A 14835-nucleotide genomic window follows, 5' to 3' on the forward strand; every position below is an offset into this window, starting at 1 on the left:
AAAACAAGCAATCGTAAACATAAAGATTTACGTTTTTCATCATTAAAAGTTACGTATATGGAATTTCAATGAAGTTTCATTATTTTTTGAGAAACAATATTATACCATGCGTCAATTACATCCGCGCGTACAAAATCCTAAAGTCATATGTGAGTTTAAATACAATCTTTAACCGAGTCAAAACACTCAAACAGGTCAAAAAAAATTTGTTAGCGCTTCAAACTTCGAACCAGGTCAGATACAAACCATACTCCACATAGCCTAAAATTGGATGAATGGCCTAGATCATCAACTTGGCTGTTTGATCGTTGTTAACAGAAGACAAGTCAAATAAGAAGTTAGCGTACGTGGGGCCTTCTCATTGATTGTTACGAAATTTTAAGGGTGGTACCCTCATGCATGAGACGGCCTTCTAGGCCTTGTTTGTTAAATAACACTAACATTTCCCAATTCTATTCATTTCATTCTCCAAAAAAATTAACATCAAAACATTTTCACTCTTATATCATATAATTCACTTTTTATATCACATCATTTATTTTTTACTACTATTCAAATAAAAAAATCATTACAAAATAAAATTTTTTCATTTTTCACTACTACTTTTTTACTTTTCTATACTAATTATTAAATTCATTTTTTCCTCACCAAACTTGAACCTAAAATGGACCATCCATATGGGATATTCATTTTCCAGGTTATTTAATTTTGGGAGGTCAATCATGGCTGCTAGCGAGCTAGGTTCATGCACAGAAACAACAAACTAGCCCGCAGAAATCTTTATTTATTTATTGGAATAACTCTTGTTGGCAACTTTACTTATTTATTTAATTTTTTTTTTTTTTTTTGAATTGGTCTCGTTGGCAACTTCCATACAATTTCTTGGCGACTTTTAGAAAAGGACAATAATAATGCATGGTGTTATAAAAAGCGGCCGGGGGCTTGGGCTTTGCTGCTTCATTCATCACACGCCAATTCATCAATATCCTAGAAAGAGAGAAAGAAAGAGAGAGAGATCAGATGGTGGTGCGACTGCAAATGGTATTTCAGATCCTTTGGCTGTTGTCTTCAATATTTGATGCAATATCTGGACAATCAATTAGCAGTTCATGCCAAGCAAGCTGTGGGAATGTTAGCATTCCATATCCTTTTGGAATAGGACCTTCTTGCTACCTTGATCACTGGTTTGAAGTAGTTTGCAATAATGACTCTTCGGGCTCTCCCAAACCTGTTTTGAGGAGCCCCAACTTGGAGGTGCTGAGTATTTCGTTTGGAGTAGGCATTTATTTACGAAGCAGTACAGTTCGCGTCAATTATCCGACATTTTCTATTTGTACAACAAATGGTTCAAACAAAAAACAAAATGAGGTTTTAGCAAAAAGCCCTTTCATCTTCTCCCAGTCCGAAAACCAATTCATTGCCATGGGTTGCAATAACTCTGCCTCAATCAAGTCCTCGGATGGTTCATTTATTGGGTGCATGTCAAATTGTGATTCGGGTTATAAAGTGATAATAGTAGTAGTTGCTATGGCACTAACAACTGCTGCCAAACCACAATTCCTTCATATCTCGATGCGTTTGAGACAACTATTGATCCAACGTCAAATAATGCCCAAGGATGCAACTCTGCATTCTTGGTAGAAGAAGGCTGGTTCCAGAAACGTGGTTCAATAAATACATCCTCCAATATTATGTCGTACGTTCCTGTGGTGTTGGAATGGGGGATTTTTAGTACATCATTCAACTTACTTCCAACAATCAAAGATGCCTCATTCGCAAATATTACCTATAATTGTACCGGGTCTTCGGTGAGCGGCCAGAACACAACTTTTACATGTTCTTGCAGCAACGGCTTTGAAGGAAATCCCTATCTTCTTGGAGGATGTCAAGGTAAAGTTTTTGCAGCACTCTATTTCTCTCTTTGATTCTTCTTCTCTCTTTTGTTTATGTGTTAAATACATAGTTCTATGAATTAACATGACTTGTAGAGCACATGCGTCACAACAACGTCACCACATACACTTTCGTGCCTTACTCATTTTTTGCTTTTTTATTTTTATATAAATCTATCATTTTTTTTTTTTAATATAAATCTGTAGCTTGTGACTTTTTCTGATCATTTATATAAATCTATCATTGAATATGTGGAATCCGCACGTGGTTTTACATATTTAATGGTAGATTTACTCAAATCTTATATAAAGATACAAAAAATAAATAAATAAAATATGAAAAACAAACCTTTCTCTTTTTGGTATATTATTCTGAAATTTAGTTTAACAAATGAAAGCTTTGTACCTAATTTTTTTTTTTTTTTTTTGTTCTTTCCTATTTTATGCTTTATCAGGTATCTTACAAGTGTTTTTTATTTCAGATAAGTACAAAATTTATTGAAAATGAAGTAGATAAAATAACTAGATATTTGCTTTTTTTTAATAGTTTATTTTCAATCGAAACCTCCATTGAAGACTTTAAAGATAGTTTAATTATTATTCAAACAGTCCATTTTCTATTAAAACTTCTATTGAAGACTTTTCAAATCTCGGCAATGGAAGTCTCCATAGATAATGGGCAATTAGAATAAGTAATTGAACTAATCACCCACAAAATAGGAGTATTAAACGGAACATTCAATAGAAAATGAACTATTGGAATAAGTACGTAATTGAAGTAATCATTCATGCACAGAATTATCTGGGTATTTTATCAAGTGATTTAATTAGAGAAGTTTATGAATTTATTCTTTTTTGGTTTGGGTTTTACATTTGTAGGCTTGTAGCCTCTTGATCGAGTTGTTACCTCTCTTGAACTTTCAATTTAAGCGAAGGGAATCAACTTTTCTTTTTTCTTATTTATTTATTTATTTTTTTCTTTTTTTCTCACTTGAGCCTCACGTGATCATGACTAATATCACACAAGCATATGTCTATAGTGGATGTTCAAATTTAAAATGGTCTCTAAATTTTTTTGTTTTTTGTTTTAAGTTTTGCTCCCTGAGCGCACACGTTGATGCACAAGTTATATATTATTATTATTTTTTTAATTAATTTGAGTTTTTGGATAATTAATGATATTGTCCGACTTTGTTTGTTGAGTAAGAATTTAAACCCAAAAAATATTATAATATTAATTTAAATGATTAAAGTTCTTTTTTTTTTAATTCTTTAAAATAATTGGTGATTTAATAATCACTTTAAATTTTGCTTTTGATTTTTTAGATACTAATCGTGCTTATCTCCTTAATTACATGTCAGATATTAACGAATGCGATCGCATACCAAACCGTTGTAATTCCTTTAATGGATCTGCCGGGAGTACTCAATATTGTAAAAATACCAACGGGTCTTTCAGTTGTCAAGTAGTTGACCCCCCAAAGCCTCAGGTCGGAGCGATCACAATTGGTATGTTTTCTCACATCTAACTGTTTAATTAAGGCTTCCCATTTTTATTCTTCTTTTGGAAAAGTGAGCCAGAAACCACCTGAACAAGAATGTGTTTTGAGCCTGGCCTGTTTGAACTTGCGTTAGTAATCTTTTCCTATTATGTACATTGCGTTAAGCAGGTACTAGCAGCAGTCTTGGATTATTCGTTCTACTTGTTGGTGGATGGTGGTCCTATAAAGTTGTAAAGAAAAGGAAGATGATCAAACAAAAGAACATGTTTTTCAAACGAAATGGTGGTTTATTGTTACAACAACAATTATCTTCACATGAAGCAAATGTTGAGAACATCAGATTGTTTAATTCGAAAGATTTAGAGAAGGCTACTGACCGTTTTAATATTAATAGAATACTTGGCCAAGGAGGACAAGGCACTGTTTACAAAGGCATGCTAGCGGACGGAAGAATCGTTGCTGTGAAAAAGTCCAGAGTAATTGATGAAGCAAAACTCGAAGAATTCATTAATGAAGTTGTCATTCTTTCACAAATTAACCACAGAAATGTGATTAAGCTAATTGGTTGTTGTTTGGAGACGGAAGTTCCTCTGCTAGTTTATGAGTATGTTCCTAACGGAACTCTTTTCCAATATGTCGATGGCCAAGTTGAGGAGATTCTACTAACATGGGATATGCGCTTACGAATTGCAACAGAAATTGCAGGAGCTCTCTTCTACTTACACTCAGCAGCTTCCACCCCCATTTACCACCGAGACATTAAGTCTACAAACATACTCTTAGATGATAAATACAGAGCTAAAGTGGTCGACTTTGGGACTTCAAGAACCATCGCTGTTGATCAAACTCACTTAACCACACTAGTGCATGGCACTTTTGGATACTTAGACCTTGAGTATTTCCAGTCAAGTCAATTTATAGAAAAAAGTGATGTTTATAGTTTTGGTGTTGTCCTTGCTGAGCTATTAACTGGCGAAAAAGCGATCTCTTCAACAAGGACATAAGAATCTAGAAGCTTAGCCACATATTTCATTCAATCCATGGAGGAGAACCATTTGTTTGATATTATTGATAATCGAGTTTTGCATGAAGGTAAAAAAGAAGATATCATCACGGTCGCAAACCTTGCGAAAAGGTGCTTGAACTTAAATGGGAGGAAAAGGCCTACAATGAAAGAAGTCGCAATGGAGTTGGAGGCCGTTCAAATGTTGCAAAAAGTTCCTAACCTTCAACAAAACTATGAAGAGCTTCAATATGTTCAAGCTGAAATAAACGACTTGTGGGATATTGTTGTTCCCACATCAACAGTGCCAACCTCATCCGCAGACGACCAACCATTATTATTTTCTTAATAAGTTTGAATCAGTATTTGTTTACTTTCATGTTGTAGGCTACATAATTTTTTTTATTCTGCAAGTAATTTCAATAATCATTCAAAAACATAGATTAAAAATATATATCCAATTGTCTTACGATAGTATAAAATAGCGAAAAGATCCATGTTGGTTTCTTGAGAATCCATTTTTGTTGTCTAGATCAAATCAGACCTCAAGCTACTTAATTCACTAAGTATATAGCCGTATGAGCATTGAGCAGCTCTCTTTCCTGCCGCAGAATTTCCGCTACATGCAGTTGGAAAATTAATGGCAACAAAAAATCAGTTCCTCTTTATATCCTAGCTTACAAGCCAGCATTCCGGTGGATACATGGCCTTATGAAAGAACTCAACACGGAAATCACTTGTCTCCGTCTGGCAGGTGTTCATGTAATTATATTGTTATCCCAGTGACTTTCCCCGGAAATTGCCCGGGAGTTCTTGATCATTACACAGTGCGATTCTATTTTCGCATCAAGACCTCTTGGATTCAAGATGATATAGCTCTTGTACCATGGACAGATCAGTACTGGAGGAAGATGACAAAGGTGGTGTCTTCCAATATAATTATCTCCACAACACTTAACTGGCTACTCAATAACACGATATATAGTTCTTGTTCCATGGACAGATCAAAAATGTTTAACAAACATGACCACATTTCCTAGTATGAATGTTAATGTCGGTTAGAATAGTAATTTGCATGATTCATTTTTTTATTTTTATTTTTACTTTAATTAAGTTTTGGAACAACTAGCTATGTATTGGCGGACTGCACTTATCAAGTGATAATAAGCGTTAATTATAATATTAATTTAAGAGAAAAAAATACAAAATCAATATATTGGCTTTCACCCATTTGCAATAAGCTAGCGTTAATTATAATATTATTATTTTATTTTTATTATTATTATTATTTTGTCCTGTTCCTTTTGTCATTCAGAAATTTGTCACTTTTTGATTCTTTGAATTTAGTAGTGTAGAGGCGGCCGGTTTCATTAGATTAATTTAGGAACCTACTGTTCTTGCGTTTTTTTATTTGGGTTTTTCTGAAAAGGGAATCAAATATATATGTTCCTCTCATAAATTGAGTGGAATGCCTTTTTAAGTCTCCATTAATTAATCGAAAACAAAAGTAAACTAGAAATTATATAATAATAATAAGATCGTGTGTTTTTTCTTAAACTGTACGGCAAAGCTTAACGATCATGTTTGCAGTATTTAAGAAGTAGTTCAATTAGTTGTAGACCACGCTTCAAAAATCCAAAGTCACTAAATCGAATCCGCTTCTCTTTTTTTTCTCCCCTTTATGGACATGTCAAAAAAAAAAAAAAAAAAAAAAAGTTTGTAAAAGCTAAAAAAATAAAAAGTAGAGGGACTTTTAAAAGGTTAATTATTTTATATATGTTCTCATAATTAATACATCATTACGTACACAGTCACTTTTAGGCTTCTAAACTAAACCAAACTTTTTTGAATGAAATATTTTTCACCATAATTATAAAGGGTACTTCTTTAAAAAAAAAAAAAAAAAAATGATCAATATTGCCTACCAAGGTGCCATGTTTTTCCCAAAAATTTTAAAAATTGCCTTTAAAATTATAATTTTATCCTCTAATTTTTTTTTTATTATTTTTTTTTATTTTTAGTCTTGCTCCCCAAACTCCAGTCGCTTGAAAAGAAGTACCCTTCTTGTGAACTGGGACTTCCACCACTAGTACTAGTGATTATGAATTCATTTAGGCAAGGTATTATATCCTCTTTTTTATAAGCCCTGGCCCCTAGTACACCGATTTCAACCAAAAAGAAAAAAGTCGTATTTCAGCAATATGGCCGTACGTATGAGGAACTAGCTAAGAATTTATAGAAGAGTAACATTAATGAAATGATCACTATAGGCTTTTTGCGATATCCTGCTGGGGGACATAATCATCACCTCCATCTTGGTGTAATGCAATCTTGGAATTGGATGGATGCTGCAGATCATCAACTTGACAGTTTGATCTTTGTCAAACTTGCAAAAATTCAGTTGAAATTAATCACTAGAAAATTAGTCTATGTGAAGAACACGAAAAAGTTAACAGAAGACAAGTCAGAAGTTAAGGGAGGTGGTATCCTCAAGCGTGAGACCTACTACTAATTGATTGTTTAAAGCATGCGCATGCGCATGCATATATATATATATATATAAAAGTCGCACCCAAAAAGTCACAATTGTGTGGACCAATGACCATCCAAGTATATGGGATCATTTTCCTAGTAATTAAATTATGAGAGGTCAGTCATGGGTGCTAGCTAGGTTCATGCACAGAAAAAACAAACTAGTCCACACAAATTAAGACGACTTGGTCTGAGTCTTGTTGGCAACTTCCATACAATTTCTTGCGACTTTTGAAAAAGGACGATAATATGGCATGGCGTTAATTATAAAAAGCGGGGGCTTGGGCTTTTCTGCTTCACATGCACGCCAATTCATCAATATCCACAAAGAAAGAGAGAGATGGGGGTGCAAATGATATTTCAGATCATTTTGCTATTTTTTTCAATTGATGCAATAATATTTGTACAAGCAGCAGATTTAGCAAGTAATAGTAGTTTATGTCAAAGAAGTTGTGGGAATGTTAGCGACATCCCATTTCCTTTTATCGAAAAAGCCTTTAAACTGCGTGAAGAACGAACTGACTTCCTATTTCTCTAGACAAGGCCAGAACTTAGCTCTGATACCATGTTAAAATAAACCAGAAAATACTAGAGAATATAGGGATAAATTGAATATTGTATTTCTGTGTGTATTGAACTGTATACAAAGATGCTTATTTATAGTTGAATAAGGCTAGATAAATTAGGAAATACAATCACGGAATTAATGTACAATATTGCAGAATAATATCAAAATATATATACAGGGAAAATATATCAAATCAGCAATTATGGTGAATATCAAAATATATTATATATTATGAATATATTCTAACATTAGCGATATCCCATTTCCTTTTGGAATAGAAGCTGGTTGGTACCTTGATCCATGGTTGGAAGTAGTTTGCAATAATGACTTTTTGAGCTCTCCCAAATCTGTTTTGAGGAGACTCGACCTCGAAGTGCTTAAAAATATTGGCTTGCACATGATGGAGGGTATTGAGGAATAATCTCACATTACTTGTAAACAAGACTTTGAGCATGTTTATAAAGAGTGGACCACTCTTTCTTGTTGAATGAGTTTTATAAGATGAATTAGGCCCACAAACTTCATAGACCAAAACTTGTTTTGTGTCATTGGAGTTATAATGATGTCTCTTAATAATAAAAATATTTGAAACTGGACCATCCATATGGGATCATTTTCCTAGTAATTTAATTATGAGAGGTCAGTCATGGGTGCTAGCTAGCTAGGTTCATGCACATAAAAAACAAACTAGTCCACACAAATTAAGACGACTTGGTCGATCTAAGTCTTGTTGGCAACTTCCTTACAATTTCTTGGCGACTTTTAGAAAAGGACGATAATAATTGCATGGCGTTATAAGAAGCGGGGGCTTGGGCTTTGCTGCTTCACACTCCCATTCATCAATATCCTAGAAAGAAAGAGAGAGAGAGAGAGAGATCAGATGGGGGTGCAAATGGTATTTCAGATCATTTTGGTATTGTTTTCAATTGATGCAATATTTGTACAAGCAGCTGCGGGTTTAGCAATTAATGGTTCATGTGAAGCAAGCTGTGGGGGTGTTAACATCCCATTTCCTTTTGGGATAGGAGCTGCAGGTTGCTACGTTGATGAGTGGTTTGAAGTAGTTTGCAATAATAACAACTCTTGGTCCTCTCCCAAACCTGTTTTGAAGAAGCTCGACTTGGAGGTGCTCAACATTTCATTATTAGGAGGCACAGTTCACCTCAACTATCCTACATTTGTTATGTGTAATGATACATTCGAGCATCGTTCATGGAGCAAATTAAATACGGAGTTAGCAACAAGCCCTTTCATCTTCTCCCAGTCCCAGAACAGATTCATCGGCATCGGCTGCGACAACTTTGCCTCAATGGTGGACTTATATCGTCGAAATACTACTAGTTCATTTGTTAGTAGTTCATTCATTATGGGTGGGTGCATATCAATTTGTGGCAGTACTAGTCTCGGTGAATTGGTAAATGCAAGTAGTTGCAACGGCATCAACTGCTGCCAAACCACAATTCCTTCATATCTCGATGCCTTCAATACAAGTATGGGGCCAGCAAATAAAGACGTTTACTACCACTCCAAAAGATGCAAGTCTGCATTCTTGGTAGAAGAAAAGTGGTTCCAGAAACATTCAATTAATATAAGCTCCATTATGTCACACGTTCCTGTGGTGTTGGAATGGAGGATTCCTGATGCAATGTTCTACTCACTTCCAATATCCTATATAAATGTCTCCGCCTCCACCGCTTATAATAATACGTTCCCAAGCTACATTTGTTCTAATATTACTTACTTTTCTTCTTCTTTGTTAAGTTATAACTGGAGTACTTGGAACTTGACTTATACATGTTCTTGCGAAAATGGCTTTGAAGGAAATCCCTATCTTCTTCATGGATGCCAAGGTAAACTTCTTTCTACTATTCTATCCATCTCTTTAATTCTTCTTTTCTTTTTCGTTTTTATTTGTGTTATTTAAATATCTGGTTCTATGAATTAACACTTGTACATTCATGTCCCTTGTGCGCAGACCACAAGTATAAACCTGTGTAGTGTTGAATTACACGTGTGGCCACCAATATGGTCCCAAGAAAAAAAATATATTGATAATTTTGATGATATAATAAAATTTCATTTTGATAGATCATTTTGAAATTTAATTAGACAAAGGGAAGCTTCATACTTAATTTTTTTTTTTTCCTTCCTATTTTATGTTTTATCAAGTATCTTACAAGTCTTTTTTTTTTTTTTGTCCTTTTTCCATTTTAATTTTTTTTTTCTTTCAGATAAGTACAAAATTTATTGATAAGAACTAGCTAGATGAAAGAACTACATATTAACCTATTACCATGGGTGGATGGTCCCTTTAAAAACAAGACCTTGCTTTTTCCAACCACTTGTTATCTTAGCTTGTGTTAATAGAATATGATTCTCTCAATTTTAAATGAAATTGATCTAATTTAAAAAAAAAAAAAAAAATTTAAAGTTGATGTCATTTAACCGTATACATAGTCAATCTTTAACACATCTTTTACAAATTTAAATAATGTGAAATCACAGATTTTAAATCATGATCGTGAAATTGAGAAGATCACTGTCCCTAATAAATTGCCACACATCTAGACTAGGCACATGTTATATGATTAAATTTCTTATTTTTATTAATTTAGACTTTTGGAATAATCAATGATATTGTTAGACTTTTCTTATTGATCAGTAGGAATTTGTTACCCACAAAAATGTTATAATATTAATTTAAATAATTAAATTTCTTATTTTTTAAATTCTTTTTAAATAAAACTATGAATTTTGCTTTCGATTTATTAGATACTAACATTGTTTGTCTCCGTACATGTAAGATATTAACGAATGCGAGCGCTCGAAGCCTTGTTCCCTTTACAATACAGCCGGGACTAGTGGGAGTGTCCAGTACTACTGTGAAAATACTTATGGGTATTACGCTTGTAGGATAAGTGACCCCACCAAGCCTCCTCCGCATAAAGGAAAAGCGGCCACGATAGGTATGTTTATTTATTTCTAATTTTAAAACATGTTTTGAGAAAAAAAAAAAAAAAAATTGAGCACATATTTTGAAAAAAAATAAAAGGATCAAAATAGGCTCATCATGACCATTACGTTTCTAAGACTTATGCCACTCGGTTATACTCCTTGTAAAGTGCTTATATTCCAATCTTTGAAGTATTTCCAAGCCTGTAGAGAATCAAATCACTTCTTCTTTTCTTTTTTTCTTTTTTTTAATATATTTTATCGTACATTTTCTATGCAATCAATTTTAAATAAATATATCCGTAAGATTCACTTACTATTATCTTTGAGATATATTGGAACCTTTTGGATCAGAATTTCACAAAATTCTCAAAAATTGCAAGATCCTTCTTCTTAAAATGGTTTAAATGGACAATCAGATTTTGCCAAGTCAATCATTTTGAGGCAAAAAAAAAAAAAAAAAATTGCTAGAATTAGATTCTTTAGCTAGCCACTCAAAGAAAGTGGTTGACCACCACCTAAAAGGTTTTGGGGTGGCCAAATCATCCCAAAAATCATGATCAGAAGCCGACCAACTCCCATAAACCTTGGAAGAGTGGTTTGTCACTCACCCCCTCAAGTCTTGAGGGAGTGGTTGGGCCAATTTTCAAGGCTCATATGAGGGTGGTTGACCACCTCTTTGGGATAGCATATCACCCCAAAAATATTAAGGGGTGGTGCACACAACCTCTTTAGGTGTTGGCTAAAGAAATCAATTCCTATAAGTGTTTTTTCACAAAAAATTCAAAATTGATGTCATTACAAAATCATGACCTTTCATTTAGGTTCCGTTTACTTCGACGTAAAATGAGTTTCAAAAAATGATTTTCGTATTTTACGGTGTTTATTTCGACGTAAAATAGTGGTCAACGGAAAATATTTATTTTTGACCAAAAATTTTTATTTAATTTTAGGAAAATGGTTTACGGTTTTGAAAACCGTAAACCATTTTCCGACTATGAACATTTCATTCTTAAATAGATGAACCTTGCCAAGACCCGCCCAGAACCTCGCCGGGACTTGACCGAGTCCCACCCAAGACTTGACCGGGACCCACCTGGGACCTAACCGGGACTTGCCTGGGACAAGCTCGGGTCCTGACCGGGACCCTCCCGGGACTTGACTGGGACCCGCCCGGGACCTGCCCGAGACTTGACTGGATCTCGCTCGGGACCTGCCCGAGACTTGATCGGGACCCCGAAGGACTTGCCCGAGACCTGAACAGGACTTGACCGAGACCCGCCTGGGACCCACTCGGGACTTGACCGGGACCTAACCGGGATTTGCTCGGGACCCACTCGGGACCTGACAGGGACCCTCCCAGGACTTGACCGGGACCCGCTCGGGACCTGTCCGCGATTTGGCCGGGACCTGCCCGAGACTTGACCGGGACCCACCCAGGACTTGCCTGGGACCTGACTAGGACCCTCCCGGACTTGACTGGGACCCGCCCGAGACCTGCCTAGGACCCGCTCGGGACTTGACCGGGACCTAACCGGTACTTGCCCGGGACCCGCTCAGGACCCTCCCAAGACCCGCCCGGGACCCGCCCTAGGCTTGACCTGGACCTGACCGGGAATCGCCTGGGACTTGATCAAACCTGCCCAGGACCTAACTGGGACCCTCCGAGACTTGACCTAGATCCGCCCAGGACTTGTCTAGGACCCCGCCGGGACGCGCCCGAGACTTGACCGAACCTGCCCAAGACCCGCCTGGGACTTGCCTGGTTGGGTCCCGATCAAGTCCTATGGGGGTCCCGGTCAAGTCCCGTGCAGGTCCTTGCGGGGACCTTATTGGAAAATATATATATATATAAAAAAGATATTAAAAAAAATTATTTTCCGTGTGCAAGGTAAACGCCGTAAAATGTTTTCGACGGAAAATATTTTCAGGGAAAATGACTTTCCTGAAAATATTTTACAAAGGAAACCATTTTACGTCGAAGTAAACGAAGCCTTAAAATAATGGTTACAATCTTAAAAAAATGCAGGTAAGGGATTCTAATGCAAACCTTTAAACTTTCATGCTCTTTTATTTTTTATTTTTAATCATCTTCCACAGCCAATAGCCCACTTTTGCCATCTCCTCTTTTTGAATTTTACCATCTCCTCTTTTTGAATACTTTAATAGTCAAAATATATTAACATACTTTTTGTCACCTGAGAGTTTTTCATACTAATTTCTAGCATTAAGAGAATATGTCTATATGTCTTTCTATTTTAAGTCAATATTATCAATCAAAACTATTACTATAACATTTTACTGCAATTAATGAATAATATTTCTCTATGACATTGTGTTAAGCAGGTATTTGCAGCAGCCTTGCAATGTTGGTTCTACTTGTTGGTGGATGGTGGTCCTACAAAGTGGTAAAGAAAAGGATGAAGATTAAACAGAAGAACAAGTTCTTCAAACGAAATGGTGGTTTACTGTTACAACAACAATTATCTTCACATGAAGCCAATGTTGAGCACACCAAATTGTTTAATTCAAAAGATTTGGAGAAGGCTACTGACCATTTTAATGCAAATAGAATACTTGGCCAAGGAGGACAAGGCACTGTTTACAAAGGCATGTTAGCAGATGGTAGAATTGTTGCTGTGAAAAAATCCAAGGTAATTGGCGAAGGAAAACTCGGAGAATTTATTAATGAAGTTGTCATTCTTTCACAAATTAATCACAGGAATGTGGTTAAGCTAATTGGATGTTGTTTGGAGACAGAAGTTCCTCTACTAGTTTATGAATACGTTCCTAACGGAACTCTTTTCCAATATGTCAATGGCCAAGTTGAGGAGTTTCCATTAACATGGGATATGCGCTTACGAATTGCCATAGAAGTTGCAGGAGCTCTCTTCTACTTACACTCAGCAGCTTCCACGCCTATTTACCATCGAGATATTAAGTCTACAAACATACTCTTAGATGATAAATATAGAGCTAAAGTAGCTGACTTTGGGACGTCAAGAACCATCGATGTTGATCAAACTCATTTAACCACACTAGTGTATGGCACTTTGGGATACTTGGACCCTGAGTATTTCCAGTCAAGTCAGTTTACAGAAAAAAGTGATGTTTATAGTTTTGGTGTTGTCCTTGCTGAGCTGTTAACAGGAGAAAAAGCAATCTCTTCCACAAGGACACAAGAATCCAGAAGTTTAGCAACAAATTTCATTCAATCGATAGAGGAGAACAATTTGTTTGGTATTATTGATAGTCGAGTTTCGAAGGAAGGTAAGAAGGAAGAGATTAGTGCCGTTGCGAACCTTGCGAAAAGGTGTCTGAACTTAAATGGGAAGAAACGACCCACAATGAAAGAAGTCGCAAAGGAGTTAGAGGCAGTTCAAACGTTGCAACAAGCTCCTAACCTTCAGCAAAACTATGAAGAGCTTGAATATGTTCAAACAGAAATGTATGAGCCATTGGATGCTGCTCCTTCATCAACAATGTCAACTTCATTTGTGGACGCCCAACCATTATTACCTTCTCAATCAGTATGAATTATTCATATTTGTTTAATGTCATGTTGTGGGCTATATAATTTGTTGTGCACTTTGTATTCTACTAGTCATTTCAAGAATCTTCTAAGAACATGGATTTACCATATCCAATTGTCTTATGATGGTATAAGGTAGCAAAAATCTCCATGTTAAGGATCAATTTGGTTGTCTATGTGAAATTAGGCCTTAATCTACTTTATTAAGTATTTTGTCCTATGAGTTGCTCTCTTTTTTACCTCAGGATTTCCACTATAGTTCGAGCATTAATGGCAAAGCAAAATCATTAGAATTCAACACTTCCATTTTGGACTACTAGACCAAACTCGATGCTCTCTCTCCTTAAATGTTGCAAAAAGGTGCTAACCTTCAACAAAACTATGAAGAGCTTGAATATGTTGGAGCTGAAGTGTACGAGCTATGGGATGCTGCTCCCACATCAATTGTGTCAACCTCTTCCATAGATGCTCAACCATTATTATAGTCTTAATTAATATTTGTATAATGTCATGTTGTATGCTACATAATTTATTTTTTTCTTTGTATTCCTACAAGTAATTTCAAGAATCATTCAAGAACATGGATTAACCATATATATTTGGTATTCTTATTATAGTAGAAGATAGCCGAAAGCCCCATGTTCGTTTTATAATTAGGATCCTTTGTTTTCTTTTCTTTTTTTTCTTTGTTGGTCTAGATCAAATGAGTAAAATGCAGAAGAGAACGAAAGCAATCAAAGAACAAAATAAATGAATATATACTACAACAGAACATGACAATAGAATACCATTTTTACAAGAGCAAAACATTTTCCATAGATGATTAATGATACTAATAAATTCAGGCTAATAAT

At 35.4% G+C, this 14835-nt stretch overlaps 2 protein-coding genes across 2 annotated transcripts; both read left to right on the top strand.

Annotated features, from left to right (window-relative positions):
- The first annotated feature begins 1020 nt into the window (after positions 1-1020).
- On the top strand, positions 1021-4746 carry LOC132178345 (wall-associated receptor kinase-like 10). Its single transcript, XM_088515424.1, is given in 4 exon segments — positions 1021-1509; positions 1512-1890; positions 3255-3401; positions 3563-4746. Coding segments are annotated over 4 exon segments (2199 nt in total).
- Positions 4747-8362: 3616 nt separating this feature from the next.
- On the top strand, positions 8363-14110 carry LOC132178329 (wall-associated receptor kinase-like 6). The gene is made up of 4 exons (XM_088515354.1): positions 8363-9204; positions 9259-9347; positions 10302-10463; positions 12796-14110. The coding sequence occupies exons 1-4, from the start codon at positions 8378-8380 to the stop codon at positions 13983-13985; spliced, it is 2268 nt and encodes a 755-aa protein (XP_088371480.1). The 5' UTR covers positions 8363-8377; the 3' UTR covers positions 13986-14110.
- The last annotated feature ends 725 nt before the right edge of the window (positions 14111-14835 follow it).

Source organism: Corylus avellana, chromosome 4, assembly GCF_965113065.1.
Source record: "Corylus avellana chromosome 4, dhCorAvel1.hap1.2, whole genome shotgun sequence".
Classification (NCBI taxonomy): Eukaryota; Viridiplantae; Streptophyta; class Magnoliopsida; order Fagales; family Betulaceae; genus Corylus; species Corylus avellana.

Coding starts and splice junctions, on each gene's coding strand:
- LOC132178329 (XM_088515354.1), top strand. CDS start 8,378: ATGGGGGTGCAAATGGTATTTCAGATCATTTTGGTATTGTTTTCAATT. Junction 9,205..9,258: donor TCCACCGCTTATAATAATAC/GTTCCCAAGCTA, acceptor TTCTTTGTTAAG/TTATAACTGGAGTACTTGGA. Junction 10,464..12,795: donor AGGAAAAGCGGCCACGATAG/GTATGTTTATTT, acceptor TGTGTTAAGCAG/GTATTTGCAGCAGCCTTGCA.